General features: G+C 36.9%; 1 protein-coding gene across 2 annotated transcripts; it reads right to left on the reverse strand.

Annotated features, from left to right (window-relative positions):
• Positions 1-3,256: 3,256 nt before the first annotated feature.
• On the reverse strand, positions 3,257-12,282 carry Prl8a2 (prolactin family 8, subfamily A, member 2). Of its 2 annotated transcripts, none has more exons than NM_022846.3 (6): positions 12,191-12,282; positions 9,405-9,580; positions 8,612-8,650; positions 7,687-7,794; positions 4,525-4,704; positions 3,257-3,593 (listed from the first exon to the last, which is right to left on the reverse strand). In NM_022846.3, exons 1-6 carry the CDS (start codon positions 12,216-12,218, stop codon positions 3,405-3,407), a joined length of 720 nt encoding a protein of 239 aa, NP_074037.1. In that variant the 5' UTR covers positions 12,219-12,282; the 3' UTR covers positions 3,257-3,404. The 2 variants fall into 2 exon arrangements, with proteins under 2 accessions (NP_074037.1, NP_001405441.1); NM_001418512.1 differs by having other exon boundaries at positions 9,405-9,583.
• Positions 12,283-14,985: the final 2,703 nt, after the last annotated feature.

The following is a 14,985-nucleotide window of genomic DNA, read 5'->3' on the forward strand; positions in this document are numbered from 1 at the left end:
CACAGGTGGCCCATACATATACAGCCACCCAATTGGACAAGATGGATGAAGCAAAGAAGTGCAGACTGACAGGAGGCGGATGTAGATCGCTCCTGAGAGACACAGCCAGAATACAGCAAATACAGGGGCGAATGCCAGCAGCAAACCACTGAACTGAGAATAGGTCCCCCGTTGAAGGAATCAGAGAAAGAACTGGAAGAGCTTGAAGGGGCTCGAGACCCCAAAAGTACAACAATGTCAAGCAACCAGAGCTTCCAGGGACTAAGCCACTACCTAAATACTATACATGGACTGACCCTGGACTCTGACCCCATAGGTAGCAATGAATATCCTAGTAAGAGCACCAGTGGAATTGGAAGCCCTGGGTCCTGCTAAGACTGAACCCCCAGTGAACTAGACTATGGGGGGAGGGCGGCAATGGGGGGAGGGTTGGGAGGGGAACCCATAAGGAAGGGGAGGGGGGAGGGGGATGTTTGCCCGGAAACCGGGAAAGGGAATAACACTTGAAATGTATATAAGAAATACTCAAGTTAATAAAAAAAAAAAAAAGAAAATGGAGCACAGAAAATGAAGTAATGGCCAGTCAGTTACTGGTCCAACTATGTATCCATCCCAGGGGAAGGCAACAGTACCTGTCACTGATACTGATGCTATGATTTTGTCACAGACAAAAATCTCACTTGGCTGTCCTCTGAGAGGCTCTATACAGCAGCTGACTGAGACAGATGCAGATACTCACAGCCATTCAATTAGACTGAGGTTGGGAAACCTGTAGAATAGTCAGGGGAAAGATTAAAGGAGTTAAATGGATGGTAGCCTCATAGAAAACCAAGTGTCATCCAATCTAGACATCTGGGAGCTCCCAAAGACTAAATCACCAACCAAAAAACATGCACAGGGTGGTCTAAGGTGTCCCACATATAGTAGCAGAAGGCTGCCTTGTCTAAACTCAGTGAGAGAGGATATACATATTCCTGTAGAGATGATGCCATGGGGTGGGCAGTTATCCAGGAAGCACCTTTTCAGAGACAAAGGTAGAGGCAACTTTTGGAATAAGTAAATGAAATAACTAATTAATGAAACAATATCTCATATCCCCTTAATTCATTGCAGAGCCCTTCCTGATTGTTATAGGAAATGCTTGTAAGTGTATTTGAGAGTGTTTCTAGTCCCTTTCTTTTTTGTAGCATTTCATACTTACCTATCCTCCCAAGCATATTTATTTTATAATTATCCACATTGCTTTTGCAGTAAATTATTCTACTTTTCTGTTGTACTCTGACATATACAGAAGCTTTTCAGATTGAGATATAACATACCATATAATAGACGCTTAATTTTCAAATATTTCCTCATTTTAAAATTACATCATGTTTCTGTCACAAAACTTTAGATATATCAAATATTTTCTTTAAAAGTGAGTGTTCCTCAGTTGCACGTGGTTCTTTGTGTGAGATTAAGGATTATGGGCTTTAGTACTTCTGTGGGGCTCTGTGCTGGAAGTTTATCAAAGATTTCTCTAGTCAGGCTACGTGTCTGGGTACAGGAGAAGGGAAGAGAACTCAGGCCTTTGTTTCAGACCAGGCTTATCCAGCAGGAGACTGACTAGCTGTCAAGGGATGCAGGAGGGCTTCTGCTGGTGATTTCAGCAGAGCAGATCTCTTCCCCAAGTGGCAGTGTCACAGCTCTTAATGACAGACCTCTCAAACGACAGGGTAATTCTTGCACTTCTTTAATCCTGATCATGATTCTTAAATACAGTTTTTGGATGGGTCAGTGTCTGATAGCAGGAACCTCCTATTGGTTTGGCCTGAGAGCTTGGGAACACTTCATCTACAAAGTTGGAGGCATGGTCCTGCTTCAATGATTGGACTGTCTTGAGCCTGCATGACCTGTGATCATGTTCTCACCTGTGGAGGAGGGGCTTGGGGCATTGCCCTATGTGACTGGTCTGTCTCAAACCTCTCTACACGAGTATATGGGGATCTGAAGCTAGTTAGGTTTTAATCTCCTGGAAGATTTGGAATGTGCCTGCCATCCTTTTTAGGGTCACTGAGTATTCGACCTATCCTGACCAGGAATCAGGGTACCTTTCACAGCCGCTGCCCTACACACACATCTATCATTTTATCTTTGTTTAGCTTATAATTGGGCTGTCACATTCATAGGACTCTATAGGTGTTAACATTTCCAAGAGACCCAATTTCAAAAAAAAATCCTCCCATCATCTGAATCTTACAACACTTCTGCCCCATATTAGAGCTCTGAACCTCCAGTGCTAATGTACCGTAGATGTATTATTGGGGACTTGCTCTAAGTCTGTATTTTGATTGGTTGTAGTTTTCTGTAATATTCATCCAATACCTTAGCAGGTCATAGGACAATAAAACAAGAAATATATATATATATATATATATATATATATATATATATATATATACCAAGAAAATGGTACAATCTGTATAAATACATAGAATCAAAAAGTATAAACCCTTATTATCATAGCACTTAAAATATGACTGAAGAAAAAACCCAAGTGACAAGGATCCCCTTTCATACTAAGCAGAATGACAGATAGCTGGTTACTTCATTGGAGTTTGTCAGACATTCCAAGAGTTTCTCCAACTTAAAACTCCTATCATTTTAGTATACAAATCATATGTAGACATTTTAAATTGTGACAGAGGATAAAAAGGACCTCTTAGACAGAGAAATAAGAATATACAAAACATACCAAAAATCATGCTACATAGGCACAAATTTATACTTAGGCTTATGACACATTATGAAGAGGTCTTGATTACCTGATATTTAAATACAAAATATCCTAAAACAAATTTCATTTTTAAAAATAACCTTTTGGAAATTGTATACATTCAGTGTATAATTCAGTGTATCTTTATCATGTCCACTTTTTGTCCCCTCTTCTCCAAGATTTCTTAAGGCTATGCAGTCACAAAGCAATGATATTGAAGTGACTATGCTTTTCACTGTGAACATTGTTTCCCAAGGAAAGTCAGGTTCTCAGGAAGCATTAAAAAATGGTATTTATGGTTAGGATACCTGGATTCGTTAATGACGTTTATTCTTTAATTATAATAATTTTGATGTTCATTACTTTACTGTGAAGTAAATTGTGAATTTATTGAAGTAAGGTGAAAATGTATTTTCAAGCTTAGCATCTAATGTAAGTTGAGTTGTGCAACCTAACTTTATTGATATGTATTCTACTCACAGAACAAAAGATGCATAGGCATTTTAGATTTGGACATTTCCAAAGAGAATGCTTTTATTTTTTAAAAAGAGACCCATTATACCCACACATGCATCCAAAAGGTATACAGCTGATAGAAAGTTCTCAGCAAATCTACCCTACCTTCAAAGCAGGTAGAGTAGATGTGCACTTAGCATTCTTTCCCTGTTATGCGACACATCAATGCTCTCAGATGAAATTTAGTGTAGAATATATCAACACGTAGGCAGTGAGAAATGTTAAAAATTGCCAAAAATTTTTCACTTTTTTCATTTGATTTTATGGATGAAAGATAGTCCCAGCTGATAATTTTTTCCTTCATCTTTGCTGTAGGATAGACCTAAAAATCAAAATGATAGACAGTTACTTGATTATAGTGTCTGTGTTTTTTCTCGTTTCTGATGTGTTCAGTTAGAAAAATGCATTCAGAAATGTAGTACTTCCATGAAATTTATGAATTTTCATTATCTAAGGAAAGTGACTCTCAAATAGGCTTTTGCTATCTATGGTAAAGACTCATGTGCATTTGTGCTAACATGCAGTTGATCACAGAGGAAGCATGCTCTCTCAGAGGCAGAGGAAAAGCAGAAAATCTCTATTTGATTCTGGGACAATGCAGGACCTCATGTCGGTTTCTCACTTAGAAAACTCGTACATGTCCTTTCATATATATTTCACAGAAGCAGATATGCACCATTTTCTTTTATACATTTCAACTATATTCATCCTTCATGAAGTATATGTATGAAAATGTGATGAGGATCAGTGGTGGTGTAATATTCAAAGCCAAGGAATGACTATGATCTAAAGACCTGAGTTCTTTTCACTCCAACCAGGAAAGGTATTCTTTGTTTCATTCTGATTCTCAGTGCGGAAGGTGATGAAAAGCATCTCTACGAATGTTAGAGCTGCCAGCAACCTATTAGAACAGTGGTTCTCAATCTTTTTAAGCTGTGAATTTTAATATAGTTCCTCATTCTGTCATAACCCCAATCACAAATATTATTTTCGTTGATCGTTATAACTGTAATTGTGCTATCGTATTTAATTTTAATGTAAATATCGGATGTGCAGCATATGTGATATGTCATCATTTTAAAGGGTCATATGCCCCCCCCAAAGAAGTCATGACCCACAGTTTGAGAAGCACTCTCTTATGGGAAGATTGTTTATGTTTCACTCTAGAAAAATGACCTATTTGAAGTTTTCTTTTTAAATTTACACATACTGCTTCTTTTATGAATGAGAATAACTAATGGGAAATTGCTCACCTTGGTGAGTATCCACCTAAGGTCCTCCAGAATTTCTCTGTTGTTTTCTTCTATATCCTTAGCTTTTGAGAGGATGACTTCAGGAACATTTTGCATGCCTCTCAGTTCAAGCACTAGATGGAATAAAGGGCTGATCCAGGAACCCACAAAATTGATCATCATTTTTAAATACTTTTTAGTCTGAGAAAACACAATAGAAACATGGTATTAAAAGAATTTCAGTGCAAATCAAAACAACCCTGAGATTTCACCTCACACCAGTGAGAATGGCTAAGATCAAAAACTCAGGGGACAACAGATGCTGGCGAGGATGTGGAGAAAGAGGAACACTCCTCCATTGTTGGTGGGATTGCAAACTGGTACAACCATTCTGGAAATCAGTCTGGAGGTTCCTCAGAAAATTGGACATTGAACTGCCTGAGGATCCAGCTATACCTCTCTTGGGCATATACCCAAAAGATGCCCCAACATATAAAAAAGACACGTGCTCCACTATGTTCAGTGCAGCCTTATTTATAATAGCCAGAAGCTGGAAAGAACCCAGATGCCCTTCAACAGAGGAATGGATACAGAAAATGTGGTACATCTACACAATGGAATATTACTCAGCTATCAAAAACAACGACTTTATGAAATTCGTAGGCAAATGGTTGGAACTGGAAAACATCATCCTGAGTGAGCTAACCCAATCACAGAAAGACATACATGGTATGCACTCATTGATAAGTGGCTATTAGCCCAAATGCTTGAATTACCCTAGATGCCTAGAACAAATGAAACTCAAGACGGATGATCAAAATGTGAATGCTTCACTCCTTCTTTAAAAGGGGAACAAGAATACCCTTGGCAGGGAAGTGAGAGTCAAAGATTAAAACAGAGACTGAAGGAACACCCATTCAGAGCCTGCCCCACATGTGGCCCATACATATACAGCCACCCAATTAGACAAGATGGATGAAGCAAAGAAGTGCAGACAGACAGGAGCCGGATGTAGATCTCTCCTGAGAGACACAGCCAGAATACAGCAAATACAGAGGCGAATGCCAGCAGCAAACCACTGAACTGAGCATAGGACCCCCGTTGAAGGAATCAGAGAAAGAACTGGAAGAGCTTGAAGGGGCTCGAGACACCATATGTACAACAATGCCAAGCAACCAGAGCTTCCAGGGACTAAGCCACTACCTAAAGACTATACATGGACTGACCCTGGACTCTGACCTCATAGGTAGCAATGAATATCCTGGTAAGAGCACCAGTGGAAGGGGAAGCCCTGGGTCCTGCTAAGACTGAACCCCCAGTGAACTAGACTGGTGGGGGGAGGGCGGCAATGGGGGGTGGGTTGGGAGGAGAACCCATAAGGAAGGGGAGGGGGGAGGGGGATGTTTGCCCGGAAACCGGGAAAGGGAATAACACTCGAAATGTATATAAGAAATACTCAAGTTAATAAAAAAAAAAAAAGAAAAAGAAAAAAAAGAATTTCAATGTAGGAGGTTTGTTGCATATAATGCCATGTAAATAAGTTGAATTGAAACATATTTTTACTATGTATATATGACGTGTGTTGTTTAGATGTTACATTTAAAAATTAGTCTATTGTCTGCAAAGTAAAACAAATTCTGATCTGTATCAATTACCATTTTTCTGAGGTTAGGTGATCATTTTTATTTCTCCCCATGCAACCTTAACAGCTTTCCTCTAGCAAGATCATTAATTGGTTATTTGTTTATCAGTTGGTAAAACAGATCTTACTGGGATTCAATATTGGCCAATAATATTTGGCTCAGAAAAGATAGATTCACCAGCTGGGGACTAGTGACTCATTTCCTTTCAAAGATTTATGTACTCCAATGAGTCATGGCATTCATTAATGTACCCATTTCTTATTTCTAGGTGAATTTAAGAAATTAGAATAAAGATAAAATGAATAGAGCATAGTACTCATCAATGTGTTTTCTCCTTTCCTCTGACAGAACATGTTATTAGCATGTATATGTGAAGAACATAGCACTGGTTTTTAATAATTGGATCAGTTCAAATCACTACAGAATTTTGCTACTCTAGTTCAAATTTGACTTAATCTGTTCACTGTACTGATGTTTCTTAGTTTTTGCAGTGGTCATGAACATAAGGATTGATTAGAGCACATCCACTTCAATGGAAATGGGTAAAAGACATAAAGGGAAGGTGCCGACAAACGGTGATGCCAATTCACGATAGCATGCGGTTATGTTACTAAGAATGAGATAGGCAGTTGGATGAAGTGCACACTGGCATTCTTAAAGTCTATGCAGGTGGAAATATCCTGTTCCACTTTTCAAAACCTATTTTTTTTGTTTAGTAACTCAAATAATACCATCTGTAGTTCAGATTCTTTGAGCGTCATATATAGGGATCCTAAACAAAGTGCTTTGTTGCATGTCTAACAACATTCTAGCTCTCAAAGAATTTTTCTTCATTTGTTTGTCTTCATTTTCTTTCACTATTTTCAAATAATATGCAAATTAGATATTATGACTTGCTATTACAAAGAAATAAAATTAGGAGATGATAGCAACCATAAAATAGAACTGCTATTATAAATAGATCTTCTCATTGTGAATTTTTGCATCCTAAGGAATATACTAATATTTCAGAAGACTACTCTGCTCATCTGGTTCTCAGTTAAGCCATAGAGAATAATAGAAGGATTAAGAGATATGTATAAATAGAAATGGGACCAGGACAGGATTGAAAATCTAGAAGTGTGTATGGGGGGGTGTAGTGTTCAGTAACATAGAATGCCACCATGCAGAAGCCATTATATATAACTAATACAGTCATGTTGTTTTCCCAGATTTAGGAGTGAGTATATGATCATAGATAGCCAACTTATCACAAAGAATCCTAAAAAATACTATTTAATTTTTTATTGGCAAGTCATTGCTAAAATACCATTTTCTAAATAGTCTATTCTATTTAAGTATCTGCTGCACTATCGTTGGGTATTTGGTTTTATTTATAATTTATCAGTAATATAATCTGATTATTTTTATATTTCTACTACCATTTTTTCCTGCATGCATGATTGCTGAATCTATCAAAATGCCTGCAATAAACAACTGCACCACACACTCACAGAAGATTATTTCTGGTGTTTTACATAAAACTATTGAGGACACTCACTTTGATGTTTTCATGTTCAGGTCCATGAAGTGGTGGGTTTGTGCTGTTAGAAGGGCAGTGATATCTGGCTCTGTAAACAGCCTGATCATGCCTATACATGCGTGCAACCTGCAAATAAAAGATACAGTTCCAAAATTGTATGAATGAACTGATGACCAGAATACTATTTTATTGAATTTATAAATTACAAAAATAAGTACTTCATAAAATCAGATATTAAGATATTAAGAAAGTGCCCATAACCCAATTCTGTGTCTATGTATTGTATTTGCAATTTAGTTTGGTTTTTTACTAACTTTTGAATATTTATATTTTAATTCTCTTTTTCTCCTTTCTTCTTACTTATCCAAAACTTACTATTTGAAAGGCAGACACTAAAAGGAGTAAATTATCAAGTACTGAATGTTTTATTTATCATTTTTCTCTAATATCTGAACACAAAGCCATGTCACATGCTTATCAGCCTCTTATTTTGTATCAATAAACACTGATAGGTTCTTATCCATACATCAAAATTATAGATTTTTAATGTAATACTGAATACATATAGTTGTACATGTTATAATAGTTTTAGAATGAAATTGTGTGCATCACGACAAAATACTCTCAAAAGTCTATTTTACCAGAAACTATATAAATCTAAGTCTACAAAATATGAAATTTATCAATTCATGTTATATGTTGGATTAATTGTTGTGTACTTGCTGAAGTTTTAAATTTATGTAAACATATTTTAAAATTTAATATTTACTTCTAATAATCAACTATATCCTCAATGGTTAATGGATTATTATGAAGGTTAAGAAGTAGAACTGTCAGTTAAGAGCAGGAAGTGCAAATATTGTCAAATGCTTTCTCATCTAAGTTGCGATCATTGACACGAGGCTCCTTTGGAGGAGCAACCAGAAGAAAATGAGATACTTACCAGTGTTACAAATTGTGCAGATGAGAATGGATTGTGGTACTAAGTAATATTAAGAAAAAAACGACATCTAGTTAATAAAATAACAACATGAAGACATGTTTATTGCAAACAGAAACGCATTTCTTAATATCCATTATATTTAAGGTTTTCCTACTTCTGTCATTCCTTTTTTGTCTGACCTTAAGAAATGACCTGTAGCTATCAGAAGAAAGGAATTGATACACTTCTATTCCTGCTCCAAAATTGGACAAATTCTTGAAAAACTAGATTTTCTTTCTTTCTTTGTTCCTTCCTTCCTTCCATTCTTCTTTCTCTCCATTCTTCCTCCTCTTTCTTCCTTTCTTTCTTTCTTCCTTTCTTCCTTCCTTCCTTCCTTCCTTTCTTTCTTCTTTTCTCCTTTCTTTTTTCCTGCCTTCCTGTCCTCTCCCCCTCTTTCATTTCTTTCCACCATCTTCCCTTCCTTCTTTCCTTCCTTCCGTTCTTTTTTTGCTTTGGTTTGTTTTGTCTGTCTTACTGTCTTCCTTTCCTCTTCACATACTTCAGTTTATCTATTTTACAAATATATGCTTCACTGTAATGCACATCTGGTACAGTGAATATCAGCAATGTGCTAAATGAACATGGTCAATGTAATTTCATGATCTTGAATGAGAAATGAGAATTCTTCCACTAGTATCAGTAGTTGGTACATTCTTTACCTATGAATATGTGTTTTCTGATATTTGAATCATGGCAATTAGTGTCTCAATGACTAGTGAAGTTCTAACATTAGCATGGATATTGAGTTACTTACAAACTCTTCATGTATTTGCTCAGCAAGATTCTGGATGACTTCAGCTCGCTGGATGGCACTGTTAAATGTGTTCACAAGGGGATCCCAGCAACCCCCTTCTTCCAGGTGACAAGCAGGAACTGATGCAGTTTTCTCCCACAGAAGCAAGTTTGATATCACCAGCATCAAGAGTGCCCCTGCTGCAAAGAAACAATAGCCACTTGCGGATGATGCATTAAATCTGAGTTTCCATAGACCCAACTGACTCAGGAATGTTTTATCTGACAAAAGTTTTCTTTAATGAATGACTTGGCATTGGATATCTAAAATGGCAGATAAAAACCACTGTACACACTTAGTTGAGCAGTTGTGGTTTTCTGTATAATATCTTAAGAAGCAGGTGATTCCACATGTTTTATTGTTTCAGAAGTGCTTCTAAATTTGCAAATGTCTTACACTTGAATTAATTCTGTTTGTATTTTAAATAATTTTAGATGGTTTAGCTTCATTGAAGACTAAGCTCATTTCGGTTAATGAAACCCATGAAGAATTTGTAATTTTTAAACTTCATGTCTGAGGCCAAAGTTTTTGACACTGATGGGACAAGGACTACCAAGTTTACCTGCTTGCTTCTTCTACATGTTTGAAAATAAATAAACAAAGGATGATCACTAATACAGAAGATGATTTAAACGTTCTTCTGAAAATGATATCAGTTTGCGAATGCTAACTTACATAAAACTTCTTCAGAATTTATTGTATCAAAAACTTCATATCGTTTCCTTTAAAGTTGATCTTAATAATATTTCCAGGAGCAGATTTGATTCTCATAATTGTATTCTACATATATTCATAAAGAAGCTGTCTTACATGGTCAAAACTTTTCCCAATGGCCTATTATTGATGTTGCAGAAGTCAGAGCAGCAACTGTTTTTACTTTCCTCTTCACATGGCATAGCACTCCACATCTTTCCAGCAGAGAACACTGTTTCTATTCTGAGACTCAGTTTATCAAAGATCATTATTACTTAGAAAGAATCAATTTTATCACTATGCTGTCATGGCAGATGATTTAGAAGCTTGATTTAATATACTTTACTTTTCTTTATAACACTCAACTTTAAAGATGTGACAATTATCAGGATTAGCCTCAACTTCCAAATAGCTACCCATGAGGCACAAAACACTTAAGGCTAAGGGACAATAGTAGAGTAAGATGAAGAATGAATATAAGCAGTAGAATTCCACAATGTTTGCTGAAGAAATGTCCATTATTTGATTATTCATTACCAAATGCCCAGCCCTAAAATAATAGGTATATGAGCAACACTAAAGGAATTAACAGTTTGTGTATATGCATCTAATAATGATTAATGAAAAAGTCCCTGGGATTAATGAAAAAGTTTGAAAGGGACCATGGGAAAGAGTTTTTGAGGAGTTGGATGAGTGATATAATACAGTAGTCGTGCATAAAATTTTCAAAATGAATAGAAACATAAAAATGTCTTCTTGGTCCATTTAAAATTATTTTTGTTATCATCTCATTTTTTTCTTTTACCAAATATCACCTCAAAATATGGTGCTTTGTCAACATCCCATTGCTCTTCCTTTGTGATGTCACTTGGTATGGACTGAACTGGAAAACTGTATAATACATAACCTGGTGTTTTTGTATACTTCAGGCTTCAGAACTTAGATTCTTCAGATGTATTTCAATGGGAAGACTCATATAAAATACCCACAATCACAATTCTGTTTCTTTTGCCTTGCGATAAGATGAATTGGACCCATTGACTTTAATTTTCTATGTCTCAAGCTCCAAAATGTTGTCCTTAAGAGCTGTAATATCTGTTCTAAAAAGTCTCCCATGCATCACAAACTGCTTAATGATCCCCATCACTTCTATTCATTGGATACCAGCAATTCTTTCCTCCTTCTATCACTTCAATACAGAAGGTGACACAGACTATCTTGGAATATTGCGATATATCATGATTTAGTAGATGTTGAATATTGCTAATCCAGTTGTCTCTTATGCCCTGTACATTTTCTTCTACTCCATAATTGTTCCTGTCTGAAAGAACTGCAGGAATAAAAGTGGAGAAGAACCTGGAGAAAAGGAAATCTAGTGATAGGCCCAAATTAAGATCCAGCTCAATGTTTGGGGGACATCCTGAACCTATGGTATGCTCACAAAAAGGGACCCACCATGGTTCCCTCCAAAAGACCCAACAAGCAGATGAAAGAGTCAGATGCAGATATTTACACTCAATCAATGGACAGAAGCTGTTGGAATAATCTGGAAGAAGCTGAATCAGAGGATGATCCTATAGGAGGACCAGCAGTCTCAATAACCTGGTCCCCTGAGATCCCTCAGACACTGGGCCACAAACCAAACAGCATACACCAGCTGATATGAGGCCCCCAATACATGTGCAGCAGAGGACTGCCAGGTTTGAACTCAGAGAAGATGCATCTAACCCTTAAGAGATTAGGGGTTGTGGGGGTGGGCACATCATTGTGGAGATAAGGGGAGGACGTATAGGATGTGGAACAGACAGGGGTTAGACCAGGAGGTGGATAAAATCTGGAATGTAAAATAAATAAATAAATAAATAAATAAATAAATAAATAAATAAATAAATAAAAGTCTATTCTGAGTTCTTCTCTTAGTATACTTTGAACAAATATCCCATCACAAAAGTTAGAATATCAAAGTATAAAAAACAAATTTCATTAAAATAAACTCAAAGAATCACTGAACTGGATAATTTAACTTAAAGAGGTACAGCAGGGAGTATACTTACAAAAACGAGGTTGACTCAATGGCAGCATTATTGCCAAGGACTTCTCAAGCAGAATGAGTTCTTACTCTGGAGAGCTGCTTCACTGGAGTCCTACATTTGGCTAGTTCTCCTCTCCTTATATAGTGTAGCAGATAGCCCCAAGGGCATGTGCAGCCATGAGACAGCAAGAAGTCACGTAGAGAATCCCTCGTTCATGGACTATGTCTGTCTATCTTCAGGGAATGTTAACAGTTTAATTACAACACTTATCTGTGTCTGGATGATTTTGTTTTACTTGTTTCTACATGTTGATTATTGTCCAAATTATTTTTGAAATCTCTGAAACCATTTCAGTGGCCTGATGATGAGTAGTCAGATCACACCAGGAGAATAGTATTGTTAATAATTACTCCCCTTTCCTTAGACTCTTATATTATTTCTATCACCTTTTTTCTAATATTTATGCAAATATTCCCTACTGAATATTTGACCACTATGATATAGCATTAGTAAATTATCTATAGTGCTATGATGAATTTCTACTACCAATCATTCACTACTCTGAAGAGTGTTTTTCTAAGAACTAAGCTGACAGTTATAATAATCTGCATTTGTGATGGTTTGCATGTGCTTGGCCCAGGGAGTGGCATATTAGAAGGTGTGGCCTTCTTGGAGGCAGTATAGCACTGTGGAGCTGGACTTGGAGACCTTCTTCCTAGCTGCCTGAAGATGTTCAGTTTGTTCCTGGCTTCCTTTGAGCGAAGATGTAGAACTCCTGCACCATGCTTTCCTTGATGCTGCCATGCCTTGATGATAATGGACTGAATCTCTGAACCTGTAAATCAGCCCAATTAAATGTTTTCCTTTATAAAATTGGCATTGATCATGGTGTCTGTTCACAGCAATAAGACCCTAACTAAGACAATATGCTTAAAGTAGCATTTAGAAGTCAATTTGAAAGGGACAAGATGAATTTAGCAGAAAAAAATTGTTAACTCCTCTCTAGAACATATGACCTCTCAAGTAAAGAATTGAGCATTGATATACAATACAAAGTATAGATATATTCCGTGCAATTGTTCTTAATCACATCAGAAGTTTGTTTATTTTTTCATTGCACCAAAAACAGTTTTGCCACTATTATCATAGTGAATGTAAAATTATATACTTACTGATTGTATAAGCACTAGGGGCGTAGTACCACTGGTGAACATTGCACACACACACACACACACACACACACACACACACACACACACACACACACAAGCATCCTCATAGTGGCATCCAGATGCCGCAATTGATCATAGAGGGATCTTCCATCTCAATGCCAACCAAATATCTCCATGTTTTTGAATGAAAGTATGTGCTACCTAAAGAACTTAGATAAAACACTTAGTTCTAGGGTTCATGCAGAAGGAAATACAGCTGTAAGAATGATGTGAGGGAATTCAGAAGCCCAACTGAAGATCTCTTGGGAAGGTAATTCCGATCTAAGGATACTCTGATCCTGGGTATTTAATTCAATAAGTACATGGATCTCAGGAATCACTTTCACTGCATATATGTATACTCTCAAGCTCCATTAAGAACTGTATTTAGTATGCTTTCAGATTCTTAAAATGAGTAAAGAGGGTAAGGCAAGATTTATGTAATGGAAGCTTTACTGAGTAGCCACATTTTGTTCACCTACTGCTACCTGCTCAAGAAACCATGAATTTACTTCCTGATTTTTTGTCTATGTGGCTATTAATTACAATTTAGCATTGGTGTTATACAGGAAAAACAAGCCTCAAGCTTATATCCATTATTTCTTCCAAAATGGAAGGTTGTCAAGAGTAGTGAGAAGGTCACCACTACTTCTTTTCCAAGCTTATAATCTGAACTATTTAGCTTCCTTCACTAGAGACTCTGACATATGATCACAGAGAGCTGGCATCTGAAAGGGTCATTCAAATCTGTCAGATTTATTGCCCTTTCAGAAGTGGCCTGTTTTTTGACATTATCTTTCTTGGTCCTATGCTCTGGAGTGGTTTATTTGTCAATAGTATTTTAGGAAAGAACCCTGGTTTGAATGAGTGATCTCTTCCTGCACAGACCCCCCCCCCCCTTTTCTCAACAACACAAGTTCAAAATACATTTCAGAGTGTCAAGCCAAATATTCAAAGTCCTATGTGTAGCTTGCTTCTCTGCAGCACACTCACTCCCAACATCCTATCTACACAGAGAATTGTACACAGAGTACTCTCTGAGGGTGAGCTAATTGCCTACACCCAGGACAAGCTGTATCTTTTTTATGTTCCCTGATCTAGCTCCTCATTGCTCCACTTTTGCATTTGGCCTGAGTGATTTTTGGATCAACGTGAATTTCAATGTACTTAACAAATTGAGGAGGATTGTTCTTTAAGACTGCTTTATGATGTCCTAGATCCTCTATAATGTCCTTGCATGAAGGCAATATAAGTCAACCTGTTGATTTTACATGACATGCATCTCTTTTAGGCATCTGTTTCCCACAGCAGGGTCCTCAGTGGAAACCCCTATCCTACCCCACAGAGGACTTTTACTCATTTGTCAGTGATTCCACAACTCACAGTTACCACACTTTCTATCTGGTCAGCATTTCCATTGGAACTCTTAGTTTCATCACAATGTGTATCTTGCCAGACTTGAATTCCCATCAGCCCTGTTCTCATATTTTCTCCCTTTTTGTCCTGATTGCAATAAAACTCTATCAATGATATTTCCATCTTGTTCCAGTCCTTCTTTTTTACAAACATCCTTCTACATCAAGAGTAATTTTATGTTGAATCATG

The sequence above is a fragment of the Rattus norvegicus genome, chromosome 17, assembly GCF_036323735.1.
Source record: "Rattus norvegicus strain BN/NHsdMcwi chromosome 17, GRCr8, whole genome shotgun sequence".
Classification (NCBI taxonomy): Eukaryota; Metazoa; Chordata; class Mammalia; order Rodentia; family Muridae; genus Rattus; species Rattus norvegicus.